Source organism: Macrotis lagotis, chromosome 8 (genome assembly GCF_037893015.1).
Source record: "Macrotis lagotis isolate mMagLag1 chromosome 8, bilby.v1.9.chrom.fasta, whole genome shotgun sequence".
In the NCBI taxonomy this organism is placed as follows: domain Eukaryota; kingdom Metazoa; phylum Chordata; class Mammalia; order Peramelemorphia; family Peramelidae; genus Macrotis; species Macrotis lagotis.
Window position 1 is genome coordinate 193,328,647 of NC_133665.1, and position 15,334 is coordinate 193,343,980.

At 57.8% G+C, this 15,334-nt stretch overlaps 1 protein-coding gene across 1 annotated transcript in view; it reads right to left on the reverse strand.

Moving 5' to 3' along the window:
• Nucleotides 1-6,888: 6,888 nt before the first annotated feature.
• Nucleotides 6,889-15,334, reverse strand: part of EEPD1 (endonuclease/exonuclease/phosphatase family domain containing 1) — a 44,255-nt gene continuing 35,809 nt past the window's right edge. The window contains exons 3-7 of the mRNA XM_074199250.1: nt 12,835-12,945; nt 12,093-12,227; nt 11,664-11,805; nt 8,951-9,145; nt 6,889-8,556 (exon numbers count right to left, since the gene is read on the reverse strand). Coding sequence (XP_074055351.1) covers nt 8,354-8,556; nt 8,951-9,145; nt 11,664-11,805; nt 12,093-12,227; nt 12,835-12,945 — 786 coding nt within the window. The 3' untranslated portion in view covers nt 6,889-8,353. The remainder of the gene's footprint in view (nt 8,557-8,950; nt 9,146-11,663; nt 11,806-12,092; nt 12,228-12,834; nt 12,946-15,334) is intronic.

A 15,334-nucleotide genomic window follows, 5' to 3' on the forward strand; every position in this document is an offset into this window, starting at 1 on the left:
CCTGGATGCTACTTCCTCCAAGCCTAATTCTGTCGTCAGCTCCCCTGAGCCCCCAAACCATGTTAAAGCTCGACCTGAAGAGAGCAACCTTCAGGCAGAGAAGTAAATACAAAATATGTGCCAAGTCCTTTGGCAGTGGGAGGTTGGGGAGGGAGGCAGAAAGACCCCAGTGTGAGTACTGGCACCAGGGCTGAAGAAGTGGGACTAGAACCAGAAGAGCTTTCCAGGAATAGTTCAAAGGTGTGGAGGTCAGAGAGGGAATGTTGTGTCTTAGGAACCGACCCCAGCAAGGGCAGTGCTATGAAGGCAGATGTGAAGGTCAGCTGCAGCCAGGTGGAGACCCAAGAGAATGAGCAGGAGAGTGGGACTTGTCTTGGAAGCAATATGGTGCCTGTGCTCAGAGCTGTGTGCCAGAGTAATGAGAGGGGAGAGAGTGGAAGCCACTAATGGGAAGGGGTGACTACAAGGTTGGGTGGCAGGAAGAACGATGGCACCATCAGTGCCAAAGGGTCTGTTTGAGTCCACTTTGGGTCTGTTGAACTCAAGATGCCAGTAGGACTTCCATAAGACAATAAGGCGGGGCTAGACTTCAAGATAAATAAATTGATCAGGGAAGTGTCTGCATAGAAATCATGACCAAGCCCCTGAGACTGATGAGTCCCAGGAGATGGGGGGGGGGGGGGTTGAGGCAGAGAAGAGAGTAGTAGTAAAGGAAGCAGAGGAAGGGGTCTGATGGCAAGGGAACCAAGAGCTCCAGAAGTCCAACAAGGAGAGAATCCAGGAGGAAGACTGGTCAGTGGGTGAAATGAGGCAGAAAGACCAGTGGATGTGGCATTTGAGGTTGTTGGTGATGTCAGAGACCAGACACTTGAGTGGTAGGGGAGACCAGGTTTCTAAGGGCCTTTGAAGTAGTTTCCATGACAGTGATGATATCTCTTGTCTCAGATCAGAGGAAGACCCAAGGCTGGTCTATCTGAAACTCAGTCTGAACCTTCCCTGCCCCACTCACAGAAGGGCTGACTCTAAGGGGAGTCCCCTTCCCTTTCTTTTTCTTTTAAGATACTCTTCCATTGTCTAAAGAAGAGAGGTTGGGGCAACTAGGTGAATAAAGCACCGCCCCTGGAGTCAGGAGAACCTGAGTTCAAATCCAGCCTCAGACACACAATACTTAGCCGTATGATCTCGGGCAAGTCACTTAACCCCATTGCCTTAGGGCAGTCAGTGGGGACTTGAAGGCAGTCTAACCCAACACTGGGGTGGGGGGACAAAAGTTAACTGGCTCTGATCACCTGGTACTTTAACTTCTCTTGGCCTAAACTCCTTGGCCAAAATTCTCAAGCAAGAGATGGGAGGAGAAACTAGTTATGGTAGTTTTGTGAGAGAGGGATTAGTGAACACATTTTGGATGGAGCATTTACTAGCCCTTGGCAAATAAAGAAGAGGCTAGAGAAGACAGGCCCTGGTGTTGGGGAGCCTTAGGTGGGGCAAGGGGTAAGACCAAGACAGATATCCAGAACATCGAAGAGGGACGATGTGAGGGAGGGGGCGGGAGAAGAGACCTCTGGGTCAGTCTGGGAAGGCCATCCGAGGACCACTTCCCAGATACGGCTGTGCTTTGCTTTTCATTCATAACCAAAGAAAGTAATAGCTCATGCTGATAGACCACTTGCTCAGCTTATTGCAGTTCTTTTCTCATTTGATCCTCATTGTGGCTGGAAGTGAGGAGGGGAAGTCTTGAAGGTTCTGAGAGTGGTCAGCAGACAAGCTCATGTCCAAGGTGCACAGGGACCCTGGGGGGAAGGGGGCTTGCAGAGAAGCCTCACAAAGGCTGATGGGCACATGGAGGGAGGGCTGCCTGGTGCCCCCCTCAAGATCCTGCAGTATCCAAAGGGAGTGAAGGACTCTCCTGTCTGAAGCAACCTTTGGGCTGTCCAGGCCCCTGGCCCGGGAACAAGGAGACCCAGGTTTCAGGCCTGCCTCCTATCACTGGCCACCTGTGTGGTCAGTCACTGACCCTCATGTACCCAGTGAGGATGAGGATGGGGTGGGCCTGCCATCTTCTGGAGAGCGCAAGGTCAGGTGGGAGAGGAGCAGCCTTGGGATCTGGGAAGGATCTTGAGACGCTCCACTTCTGCCTGGCCGGCACAGCTTGCTGCTCTGTTGTCAAGGCCCAGGGTCCGGGAGGCGGCCTACATGCCCCCTTGGTCTCTTTTTCCTTTCTCGGGCCCTAACTTCTCACTTTTCCTCTCCACCACCTCTGCCTCTTTCCAGGGCAGCTCAGGACCTGGGCCAATCTGGGGCTCCCAATAAAGGGCCGACCACCTCCTCCTCCTCCCCTCTTTCACTCCAGAATCTCTAACAAGGCCCTGAATCCTTCATTGACTCTTGAATTCCTGCTCCACATATCTGAAAACTCTGGAATTCCTTGAGGGATAGATGAAAAGCAGCTTTGAATGAGCACTACAAATCATTTCTTATTTGAGGTTTTTTATAGTCACTCTTATATTATATTTGAGAAATGAGACCATTATCAGAATTGCCATAATATGTTTTTGCTATTGCTTCATTGTCATTGTATCTTTGGTGCAAAAATGCCACTTCCTTGATTATCTTTCAACTAGATCTGATTTTGCTTTTGCTTTGTCTGAGATCATGACTGCCACCCCTGCCCTCTTCACCTCAGCTGAAGTGCAGAGATCATGGCCAAGCCCCTGAGACTTGAGATCCCATCTCATCGGCTCCAGCCCTTTATTTGAACTCTGTCCCAAGGGGGTCTTGTACACACAATATTGCTGGATTCCGGTTTCAATTCAGGTTGCTCTCTGCTTCCATTTTATGGGTGAGCTCATCCCATTCTCATTCACAGGGTCACTCCATCCCATTTTTCTGCTTATCCTCCCTTCTCATCCTGCCCCTCCCTCCTCAAAAGTCTGTCTTGTGTCTAACCACTGCCTCCACCAAATTGCCCTCCCCTTTATCACCCCCCAATATTTCTTATCCCATTCCCCTTCTATCTCCCAATTGGGTAAGAGTGAGCTGCAAGCATCACCCATCACCCCAACCCCAGCTTTCCTCCCCTATAAAAGCTCTTTCTTGCAAGCCTCTATGTAAGAAAATGTTCCCCATCCTACCTCTCCCTTTCCCTTTCCCCCATGCATCCTTCTTCCTCACCTCTTCACTCTGTTTTGAGATCACCCCACTACCCTCTTTCCCTCAGCCTGTGTAGACCCTTCTGTCCTAATAATGATAAAGTCCTTGGGAATGACACATTTATCTTCTCACTTAAGAACATCAACAGTTTAATTCCATTGAGTCCCTTGGGATTGATCTTTCCTCTATCTTTTAATGCTTCTCTGGCCCCTCTTGTGTTTAAAGTCAAATGAATTCTTGAAGTCCTCATTCACTGAATATTCATTTCTCCTCTGAAAGATTATATTCCATTCTGTTGGAAGGATGATCCTTGATCGAAATCCTAGTTCCTTGGCCTTCCCAAGGATCCTGTTCCAAGCCTTCTGTCCCTTTAATGAACAAGCTGCTAAGTCTTGCGGCATCCCAACTCGGACTCCGCAGTATTTGAATTGTTCCTTTCTGGCTTGGCAATACTTGCCCCTTTGGTTCCAAGATTCCTGCATCTTCATTTGGGGATTTCTTTCAGGAGGTGATTGGCAGATTTTTTTGGATTTGTTTCACCCTCTGCTTCTGGACAGATGGTCCAGTAGTTGTTTCTCTCTCCTGGATCTGTGGTTTTGTATGAGATAGTGCACATGGTCTTCTCGTTTTTCATTCTCTTGACTTTCTGTTCTTGTCTCTTGAACCGGGAGATTGTGGTGCCCATGGACAGCCGTGTTGTCACGGTGATCAGCTGGGGAGCCCAATTTCAGAGAGATCACCTCCAGAGAGATCTGATGAACTGAGTGGAAACTGAAACTGGTTCTATGGAAGTGTTTTCATCAATAATTGATATATTGCTTTCCTTCTCAGTGGGCAGGGGAAGGGTGGAAGGGAGAGAATCTGGAGCTCAAGAATTCTAGAAGAAAAGAATGTAAAAAATAAACATTCCTCCCTCAAAGTCAGTCTATCCCAGCAACCCCATTCCAGGGTCATCTCTCTGAAATCATAAGGGGGAGCGGAGGCTGGGCATTGACCTTCCCAGTGCTTCCCACAGCAGACCCTTCTCCCCTTCTCAACTCACTTCCTGCCTGTCCACCCATTGAGCAGGAGGGTGGGACCCCGAGTGAGAAGACTGGGGTACACGACAGGAGGTGAATGAACACCTCTGTGGTCTCTTGGGTCCTGGGAGCACTGCATCCCTACCCCCATAATATTCCACCTTGACCTCCGGGCCTTTGCTCAGCGTGAGATTTCTCTGGGGTGGAGCCCACTGGTCTTCAGGGTGGGAGTCAAACCTGACTTGTTTTGAAGACTTTGGCCCTGTGTCCTCTGATAAGACAGAGAGCCGGGGCAATGGAGCCTCTGGCCCCTCCAGCTTCCTGCCAGGGCAACCATGGAGACTAGCCCCACCTTATAGACAGAAAAGCTGAGACTAAAAGGTAGGATTTGAATTCAGAACCTCAGACTTCACCACAATCACACTTCCCCTGCACAAATTCTTGTCCTCGCCCCTTAACTTACCTAACATGTATTGAGTATCTCCTGTGTACAGAGCCCTGGTCAAGACAGGGGGAGAGCCAAGGGTCTCCATTGTCATCAGGGGGCTTCCCTGTGGCTGCAGCCCCCAAACCAGCATCTTCCAGGCCTGGCTTGACTTCCATTCTGGGGTGTCCAGCCGACCCGCCCGCCAGGGAGGGCTGCGGGGCCGGGCCACTCAGCCTCGGGCCCAGCAGCTGTCCTCTCCTCTCCCCCTGCTTGCTCACTTCCAACGTGGGACAAAACCCCTCCCCCCTTATCATGGACAGTTAGACCGCAATGAGGAGAGCTTTCCCATGGACTGAGCTCCCCTTCCCCAAGACCCCCGCTGCAGGCAAAATGGCGGGCTCTGGTCAGAGGGACCAAAAGGGGCAGGGGCTTGGGGCCTGCCAATGTGATGGTGATAAAACTACACCTTTCCCTTAATCCCCCTGGCCCAGCCAGAGCCCCATGCTGGACTCCCAAGGGAGGAGCAAAGAGCACTGGCCCTGGAGACAGAAGACCTGGGTTCAAATCCAGGCTTGACCTGGGGTGGACCCCTTTATCTTCCCGAGTGTCTGGTTCCTTTTCTGTAAGCAAGGGAGGGGGCCTAGGTCTGAACATCAGGGGGCAGCCGGTCCTGAGAAACCAAAGCAGAGAAGGGGAGGATGGATGGGGGCCTGTGGCCAGCCCAGGCCACTCATCCACTAGTCCTTCTGCCTGTCTTCTCTGTCTACCTCCATCTCTATCCTCTCCCTGCTGGGGGGGGCAGTGTCCACACATCGGGGTGTAAGGTCTGTGGGGGGTCCAACCGTCCGTGAGCCCCTTGGCAGAGATAGTGGAGGGGGTGGCCATTTCCTTCTCAGCTCATTTACAGATGAGGAAACCGAGGCCAGGATTAGGTGACTGGACCCGGGTCACACAGCTAGGAAGAGCCTGAGGCTGGATTTAGACTCAGGCAGATGAGTCTGGCCGGCCTGGCGCTCTGTGCGCGTGGCGCCCTCGGCTGTCACGCATACACTGACGTCTACTTAAAGCCAGGCCCAAAGCCTAGAATTTTCTCTGACCCATAAATAGTTAACATTGTTCCGGGTCCTGTGCCTAACACGATGCCACCAGGTGGCGCCAGAGTCGAGTCGGGAAGATGTGAGTTCCAGTGCAGCTTGGCCAGGACCAGCCGGGGTGACCCTGGCCAAGTTACCACCTACCTGCCTCAGCCTCCTCAGCTGGGGAGACAGGGATGGAAGCAGCAGCCAGTCCTAACAACCCTGCGTTAGGGGCTTCAAGCTTTTCTTCACATAAGGTGTTTCCTTTGGGGAGCCAGTTCCCCCAGCTAGCCTGAGAGCTCGGACAGTCAGAGACCCACTTGCATCCCCCAGGAGGCCCCAGTCGGCAACCCCTCTTCAAGGTCTCTCCTTGAACCCGCAGCCAAAGCAGCGGGCTCGGCTCCCCAGGAGTCCGGCTAAGTGGGCGCCTCACAGGGAGGGCCAGGAGGTGTGCAGCCCCCCCATATGACATCAGGCTCATCGCCAAGCCCCCCAGCTCCAGCCTTGAAGGGAAGGCAGAGCTGGGCCTCAGCTCCCTTAGGACCCCCGCCCAAGCCCCTTTCTCTCCTGCCCTTGCAGCTCGCCTGGGGAGAACAGGCTCATCTCAGGCTGAGTGGGAAGGGGCGGTGCCCCGCCTCCCAGTCAAGCCGAATCCTAGGGGTATCTCAGGAGGGAGGGTCGCTGAGGGGCTGGGACCCCCTATGGCCGCCAGCCCCCAGGTCACAGGGTCAAGGGCCCAGCTAGGAAGCATTTGAGCTCCAATCATCCCCACTCCATGTCCACCCCCAGTCTAGACTGTGCCTCGGCCCACGGTGGTCATCTCCCCACTGCAGGCCTAGATGGACCCCTCCCTTCGTGGAGGCCCATGTCCCACCCGGCTCACTGTCAGCTTGTGTGCCCCTGGCTCCAACTGGCCTTCAGGGCCCAGTAAAGTCATCTCCTCGAGGGCAGGGATGGCACAGTGCCCAGTAATGACTGTGGGCTTCTTTCAGAGGGTCCAGCCAGTTGGGCACTGCCTGTGAAGGGGTGCGGGTGGGAGACCAGAGGCGCCGGCTGGCCGACGGGCAAAGGGAAGAGCTGGCAGGGAGGCCACCGAGAGACGTCCAGTGGAAGCCTGGCCGCTCTGGGCATCAGTCAGGCGGCTCCAGGACCCTTTGGGCCTGAGCCTGGGGGGAACTGAGGGGAAAGGGCCACAAACAGAGCCACGAGCAACCAGTTCTGCTGAGGTTTATTTCAAGTCAAGTCAATACAATCTCATAAGCGTTTAGTCAGCGCCCACCATCTACAGCACCTGGTGCTGGAGGCAAGGGCACAGAAGCAGAGGGCACAGTGCCTGCCCTCAGGGACCTTCCACTCCGCCCAGGCACAACAGTATAGGAAGGGGGAAGGCGGATTTGGGGAGCAAGGAAGACTGCACCTGAGCGGAGCTGCCAAAGGAGACATGAAGGGGAAGGAGGGCATCCCCGGCACAGGTGCCCACTGTGGGCAGAGCCAGAGACAAAGGATGGAGCGGCCACTCAGATGGTGAGCAGAGAGAAAAAATCAAGTCTGAAAGGAGATGGGAGCTGGCTCTAAATGCAGCCCCACGAGATAGAGGCACCAGGAAGCCCCCTCCAAGGGGAGACGGCAGCATGGCAGAGAGGGGAAATGGGAGGCAGGGAGGTCAGAGGAGAGGCCAGAGGGCCTGGAACTAGGGCGACGGTCATCTGGCCCGAGGGCAGGGAGCAAGGGGAGGAGGCTTGGCGGCTGCCTGGACACCGGGGTGATGAAAGGTGAGGAGTCCAGGCGGACCCCAAGCTTAGAACCTGAGGGCTGGGGAGGATGGGCCCCTAGTCTTGTGCTGCAGCTGGGGCCCGAGAGAGAGGGCAGGACTGGAACTGCCCGCATCCGCACAACCCAGGAGATCCACAGAGATGAGAGCCTGGGCTGAGGGGCCGAGGGGAGGCCGTCAGAAGGAGAGGGAGGGCAGGGGAGGGAGAGGAGGGCGGTGACGCTGCGGGAAGTCCAGGGGGCACCCAGTAAGAAGCTCCGGGCGCCCTGGGGGCTGGGAGGCAGCTTCAGGAGGGTCGGGCTCCGGACCCCCCTCCCCTCTCCTCTCCCCTCTCTGTCTCTCTAAGGCAGAAGAGACGGAGGGAGAAACGAGGCGGGCAGGGAAGGCCGGGCCGAGCTTGAGGGCCAGCCGGGGGTCCAGCAAAGGGTCGGGCCAGGAGAGGAGGGCGGCCTTCTTCCCAGCTGGTGCCGAGGAGGAGCGGAAGAGATGGCCGGGCCTGAGGAGGCGAGGTCGGCGCGGGGCTGGGAGCGGCGGCCGGAGCGGCCGGGCCAGGCAGCGGCCGGTCCAGCTTTGTCCCTCCGCCCAGCTCCCAGGAGCCGCGGTTAGTGGAAGCTCAGAGGGGGCGCCGAGGGTAGAAGCCGCGCCTCCTCGAGCCGGGCGTCGGCAGGCCGGGATGGGAGGCCGAGCCGGCCCCGCCGGCCCCGGGGCTGTCCGGCTTCCCCGCTGGCCCCGGGGCTGTCCGGCTTCCCCGCCGGCCCGAGGAGCCTGTCCCCGGAGGACGGCCTCACGCTGGCCACCACGGAGGTGCCGCACGGAACCGCAGCTTGGGGAGTGGCGAGGAGCTCCTGGGGGGCGCGGAGGGAAGGGCCGTGGGGCTCACCGGGGCTCCACCAGCCCGGCCTCGGCGCCGTCATCGCTCATGTTTACCGTGGGCCTCGCCCTGCTCCGAGGACGCGTCGCTGCCGCCGCGAGGGCCGCCCTCCTTCTCGGTCCAGTCCCTGTCCGTGTAGACTTCGGCCAACACCGGGCAGTGGCCGGACGCCACTCCGCCCCAGGACCAGTTATCTGGGATCCAGGGGTTGGTGAGGCCTTCTCTCAGCACCGCCCAGTGGCCTGTGGGGACGGTGAAAAGCCGGGCGTCAGGGGCGGCCTCTGGGGCTCTGGAGTCACAAGGTCCGGGTGCAAATCCCACCTTCCTGGGGGGGGGGGGCTAGGCCATTTGGCCTCCGCTCCCTCTCTGCGGACGTGGGGGCTGCATCGGATGGCCTCGGGGGTCTGGACCGGGGCCGGGAGTGAGGGTCTGGTTAACCGAGGTCACGCCATGCATTCGGTGAAACGGCCCGATGGGTGCGCGCTGCCCCGGCTGCCTGAGGAGACGGGGCCCAGGGCCTCCGTGCTTCCCGGGGGCTCCCCAGGGGCAGTGGGGACCCTGTCTCCGGACAAGCCCCCCAGAAGAACAGGGGCTTTTTAAAAGTCGGCTCCCAGGGCTGCGCCCGGGGTGCCTTACCTGTGAAGACCTTCCTGAGGCTTTTACTGAGCCAGATGTTGGCCAGTGATCTGGTTCCCTGAGGGTTCTTGGTGCTGATGTCAGTGAAGGTGCCGCCCGGGACCAGGGCCTGGAACTTCTCCTTCCTCAGGACGTCCCAGTCGCAGCTCTCGGGGCCCTGGCCGAAGTCCCCCAGAATAGCCACGTCTTTCTCTCCTAGAAGTCAGAGGAGGGAGGAGGGGAGGCAGGCGCCGCACGGTTTCCTCCAAGCTGTTTCCAGGGCCCCAGCAGCGAGAGGAGTGCCAGGGCAAGGCTCCAAGCCCTTCCCAGTGCCTAGCAGCTCCAGGGGAGCGGGGGTCGGCAGCCCTCCGGGAGCCCAGGGAAACTTTGCACCCAATACTCTCTTTCAGAAGCTGGGGGGGGGGGGGCGGGCAACAGGCCTTTGCCTCCCCGGGCTGGAGCCACTCCCTCCAAGCACCCAAGGCCGGCCAAGAAGCGGGGGCCTCTCTGTAAAATGGGGGACGGGTCAGCAGGCCTCTGGGCATCCCCATCCAGAAGCTGGCAGCATCTGAAGATGCTCCCCAACACCCTCCAGGGAGAGGCCCCCAGCACCCCCGGGCTCTGATGTTCTGGGGGGGGGGGAGTAGAAGCTCAGATCCCCAGCACTTCAGGAAGTGATGCCTGCCGAGGGTCCCGGAGGAAGGAGTAACCCCGCTGGACGGATGAGAAAATCGAGGGTTCGGCGACCTGACCGGGAAGGGCCAGATCTCTCCTGGTCAGCCTGGGTCTCACCCCCACCCCACAGACTGAGCTTCACCGACCAGACCAGCCAGGAGAGTGTGTGTGAGTGCATCTGTGTGTGTCTGTGTCTGTGTGTGTGTGTGTCTGTGTGTGTGTGTCTGTGAGTGTCTGTGTCTGTGAGTGTGTGTGTCTGTGTGTGTCTGTGTGTCTGTGTCTGTGTGTGTGTCTGTGAGTGTCTGTGTCTGTGAGTGTGTGTGTCTGTGTCTGTGAGTGTGAATGCATCTGTGTGCATCTGTGTCTGTGTGTGTGTCTGTGTGTGTCTGTGTGTCTGTGTCTGTGTGTGTCTGTGTCTGTGTCTGTGTGTGTGTCTGTGAGTGTGTGTCTGTGTGTGTCTGTGAGTGTCTGTGTCTGTGAGTGTGTGTGTCTGTGTGTGTCTGTGAGTGTGTGTGTCTGTGAGTGTGAGTGTGTGTGTGTGTCTGTGTCTGTGAGTGTGTGTGTCTGTGTCTGTGAGTGTGTGTGTCTGTGTGTGTGTGTGTGAGTGAGTGTGTGTCTGTGTCTGTGAGTGTGTGTCTGTGTGTGTCTGTGTCTGTGAGTGTGTGTGTCTGTGTGTCTGTGTCTGTGAGTGTGTGTGTCTGTTTGTCTGTGTGTGTGAGTGTGTGTGTCTGTGTCTGTGAGTGTGTGTCTATGTGTGTCTGTGTCTGTGAGTGTGTGTGTGTCTGTGTGTCTGTGTCTGTGAGTGTGTGTGAGTGCATCTGTGTCTGTGTGTGTGTCTGTGTCTGTGTGTGTCTGTGTGTGTGTCTGTGTGTGTCTGTGAGTGTCTGTGTCTGTGAGTGTGTGTGTCTGTGTCTGTGAGTGTGAATGCATCTGTGTGCATCTGTGTCTGTGTGTGTGTCTGTGTGTGTCTGTGTGTCTGTGTCTGTGTGTCTGTGAGTGTCTGTGTCTGTGTGTGTGTCTGTGAGTGTGTGTCTGTGTGTGTCTGTGAGTGTCTGTGTCTGTGAGTGTGTGTGTCTGTGTGTCTGTGTCTGTGAGTGTGTGTGTCTGTGTGTGTGTGTGTGTCTGTGTCTGTGTCTGTGAGTGTGTGTGTCTGTGTCTGTGAGTGTGTGTCTATGTGTGTCTGTGTCTGTGAGTGTGTGTGTCTGTGTGTCTGTGTCTGTGAGTGTGTGTCTCTGTGTGTCTGTGTGTGTCTGTGAGTGTGTGTCTGTGAGTGTGTGTGTGTCTGTGTGTCTGTGTCTGTGAGTGTGTGTGAGTGCATCTGTGTGCATCTGTGTCTGTGTGTGTGTCTGTGAGTGTGTGTGTCTGTGAGTGTGTGTGTCTGTGTGCATCTGTGTCTGTGAGTCTGTGTGTGTCTGTGAGTGTCTGTGTCTGTGAGTGTGTGTGTGTGTGTGTGTGTGTGTCTGTGTCTGTGAGTGTGTGTGTCTGTGTGTGAGTGCCTGTGTCTGTGTGTGTCTGTGTGTGTCTGTGTGCATCCGTGTCTGTGAGTGTATGTGTCTGTGTGTCTGTGTGCGTCTGTGTCTGTGTGAGTGTCTGTGTCTGTGAGTGTGTGTGTGTCCGTGTGTCTGTGTCTGTGAATGTCTGTGTGTCTGTGTCTGTGAGTGTGTGTGTGTGTGTGAAGCAAGGCCCTTCCCACCACCACCCCAGCAGGCCTCCAGGTTGAGCCCTGGCCAGCCCGGGCCAGGAGGGCCAGCTTGGGGGCCACCTGGCACAGCTAGCCCGGGCCACCGGCCTCCTCCCTTCGAGGTCCTGGGTGAAGGGGTTCCCGGCAGGAAGCCAGGACCTTCCATTCTGTCTCCCAGGGCTGGGCAGCCTGGGCCATTGGAGGGAGAGGAGTGGTCCTAGGGTCACTGACCTCACCTCACCCCGCCGGCTGCTGCCCACATCCCCCCGCCTCTCCCCAGCTAGGCCAATTCCTCAGAGCCCGGGGATGCTAGCGGCCCAGCAAGATGGGGCCCGGCTTGCCAGGGCAGTGGTCCACCCGGCCCCCAGCCTGCCCTACCTTTGAGCGTGTCCTGTAGGGTCTGGGTGAAGGCTGAGGCTCTGAGGCTGTGGTCTGGGGGCTTGCTGGGATTCTCCCCGCCCAGGGGCAGGGCTGGGGCTGCCAGACACAGGTTCACCAACACAAGGTCGTTTCCCCCGACCTGGACGTGAGGAAACACAAGAGAAAAGACACCAGAGCGGGCACCGCCGTTAGAGGGACCTGCACCTCCTCACGGGCAGGGGAACAGGCCCAGGCACTGGGTGGGGAGAGCCCGGCTGCTGGCCAGCCAGAGGACAGCAACATGGGGGGGGGGGGCACCTGCTGCCCTAACCTGAGGCCCGGGGACAGGGCAGAAGCAGGATTAGAACCCAGATCCCCAAGCCCAGCATCTGCACTGGACAGACAGGACACACGTGTGCACAGGCATGTAAATGTGCCCAAGGATACCTTAAAGTGCGCGAGATAGGGGTTGGGGTTCGGGTGTTTCCCGTTGCTGTTGGCCTGGGGGCCCTCCTGGAAGCCGGCCTCCTTGAGTTCGATCCCCGCAGCGGCGTCCCAGAGGAATCCCAGGAAGGGGCCCCCCTGTCAGGAGAGAGTGGAGGGTGAGAGGGCGCTGGCCAGGGGGGCAGGGCCGGGCTTGTTCAGGAAGATCTGGGTTCTAATGCTGCCGGCCGAGCAGAGGCATCCACAGTGCCACCCTCGAGGGGGAGCAGTGGGGGCTGAGGAGGCAGGCCAGGTTCGGCCCCCTGAGCAGTGACCCTGCTCCATGGGGTCCCCCAGGGCCCAGGCCCCTCCCCTCCCCCACAAAGGAACAGTGGTGGGACCTCAAGAGGGGGCCAAGGTCCAGGCATCTTACTTCTCTGAGACACAGTTTCCCCCATTACATGGGGACCACGACAGCAGATGCCGGGCCGGGCTCTGCAATTTGTAAAGCCCAGAGTAAGTCTAGAACCATAGCTGTTCTTCTTACTAATTCCTATCATGGCTGGTGCCCGGGCCGGGCTAGCGGGTGCCCCATGTTACAGAGGAGGAAACAGGCAAACTAAGCACAGTGACTTGTCTAGGGTCTCCCAGCTAGGTCAGATCTGAGCCCAGGGCTTCCTGCCTTTCCTCCCAGCCATCTCTGTGCTACCTAAGGTGAGTCCGAGCCTGGTGAGAACCGGGACCCCCCAGGACACAAAAGACGCACCTGAGGCAACTGGCTGGAGGATTTCCCTGAGACCACTCCTCTCCAAGATCCACGCGGGCCCTTCCACTTCCGGATGCTGGGCAGGGTGGGTTGGTTGAGCTCGGTACAGAACTGCCGAGAGAGGCCACGAGTCCGGTCAAGGTCTGATGGCCCCCCGGGGCTGCCCACGAGCCTGGTCCGTCTGAAGCCCCCTCGCCTCAGTGGGCAGCCAGCTGAGGCAAGGGAGCCATTGGCATGAGCAGGGCAGCACCCTCCGGGCCAGGCCACCTCTGTGCAGGTGCCCAGTGGGCAGCAGCTGCCACCTGGGAAGCCAGGCCTCCCTGTGGCCAAGCAAAGCGGGCCTTACTAAGGACCAAGGTACAAAGAGAGGCAAAGGTCAGTGCCTGCCCGCAGGGAGCTCACAGTCCAACAAGGAAGACCCTGATCAGAGGGAAGGCACTAGAAGGCTTCCCGGAGGAGGCGGGCAGTGGCCAGAGTGAAGAGATGGGGGGCCATGCCTGGTTGGAAGGGGAGGGCTGGGCAATGACGTGCCAGACCCAGGAAAGGATGCTGGGCCAGGTTAGGAACGACTTTGAATAACCCACGAGATCTCAACGCTGCTCCTGGAGGGTCCTGGTCAGGGGACCTGCAGGTGGCCTGCCCTTGAGTCTCCTCTCCGAAGACCCGAGAGGGCAGCCCTCCCTGAGATGGACAGAAGCAGGGCCAACAAAGATCCACGGGAGGCCATCGGGGTAGGCATCACTTCCCTCTGGACATTCCCACCCACACCCCTCCACTGGAGGAGCCGGTCTCTGACTTCCCCACTAAGCCCAGCCATAGTCACTCAGCTAGGAAATGTCAGAGACGGCATTTGAACCCAGGTCTTTGGCGTCCTTGCTCCCACCTCTCATCATGCAGGGCTCACCTCTGTGCTGGCTCCCACCACCTCCCCCACAGAGACAGAATCCAGGAAGGTGAGCCCATCAAAGTGGGGCCAGGATGCCTCCAGTAGGACCCGAAGATTTTTGGCATACTGAACAGGGGGCATCACTGGCCCGGCCCTGGGGATGCCCTGAGCCACTCTGGCACCAACACCAAGGAAATCCTAGGTAAGAACCTGGGGGCTCACAGGAGCCTGGGGAGGGATTCAACACACCGGAAGTTGGTGCTATTTCCCCAAAGGACTGAGCTTCCTCTCCAAGGATGATTAAGAGGAGGGGCATTTCTGGAGCCCTGAATCCTGCCCCACAATGACTGTGGGGCACAACTGATAGCCACCCCCCCATTCTCTCCTCCATGGGCCTGAGGGGCCTCATCTCCGGACTTCTCAAAGACTAAGGACGCAGACCAACATAAAGGCTGAGGAATGATGGTCACACAAGCAGCCTCCCTGGCCTGCACAATGTCCAGGTCGGCTCGCCCCCCCCTTAGTTTGGGGGCTCAGGAAGATATGAACCCAGAAACGAGGCTGGCCTTCCAAGCCCAAACCTTCCAGCCAAAGCTCGGGTCTGACTACTCAATTTCTGCCTTTTAAGGAGAAACCAGAGATGCCAGTTTGGCAAGGGATCGGATGGTTTAACGACTAATCCCCGTGAAGCAGGGGGGTGGGGGCAGGCTGGAGGGTCACTGAAGAAATCTGAGCCCTGAGCCTAAGAAGATGAAGCAGGGAAAGGTTGGCACCTGCCGAGCCCGTGCTCCCTCCATGGCATCTTAATGTGGCCGAGCAGCTGCCTCACATCTGCCCTGGACGGTGGGTAGCTGGGCATTAGGATCTCCATTCTACAGGTGGAGAGAAGATGGGTGACTGGGCCGAGGCATCAGGATTTGAACTCGGGCCCCTCCTGACACTACGCCCAGTGTCCAGCGTTACAACCAGCTGCCCTCTTCGTGACGATAGTCAGTGGTCCTGCACTGGCCAAACATCCACTAGTGGCAGTACTATGCTAAGGGCTGCCCCCAGGAAGCTTCCCGTCTCCAGTGACCCATCAGAATGGATCCCCCTCCCTACAACTTGCCCCGCAGCTGCCAGGGGCCCCAACAATGGAGGCGGGGGGCCTCAGGGAGAGAGCTTGGGTCACCCACTTCCTCCAAGCCAAGCAAGGGAGAGGACCACAGGGGAGCTGGGAAGGGTATGGGGAGGGCAGGTACGGCCGTAAGCCTCGTGGGAAGCTCCCTGGCATCTCCCCCAGCACCGGGGATGGGATTAAGTTCCTGAGGCTTTTGTTCAGAGCGAGCATGGGGCATCAGCTTTCCCAAGAAGGCGGGCTCATGGGGAAGAGGAGCACTGGTCCCAACAGGTGGAAGCCAGCCAGGGGAGAGGGGCCTGGCAGTGATGGGCAGTACAGCAAGCATCACCACCCAACTTGCCCCACAATGCAGGGTTGGATGGGGTGACATGGCTTCATATCTCTGACCTCAGCTTCCTCCTCTGTACAATGAGGGAGGAGGGATACTGGCCACCAGATGAGTAACTGGATGGCATCGCCTCCATTCGGGGGCTTCTCCACCCCCCACCTCCTGA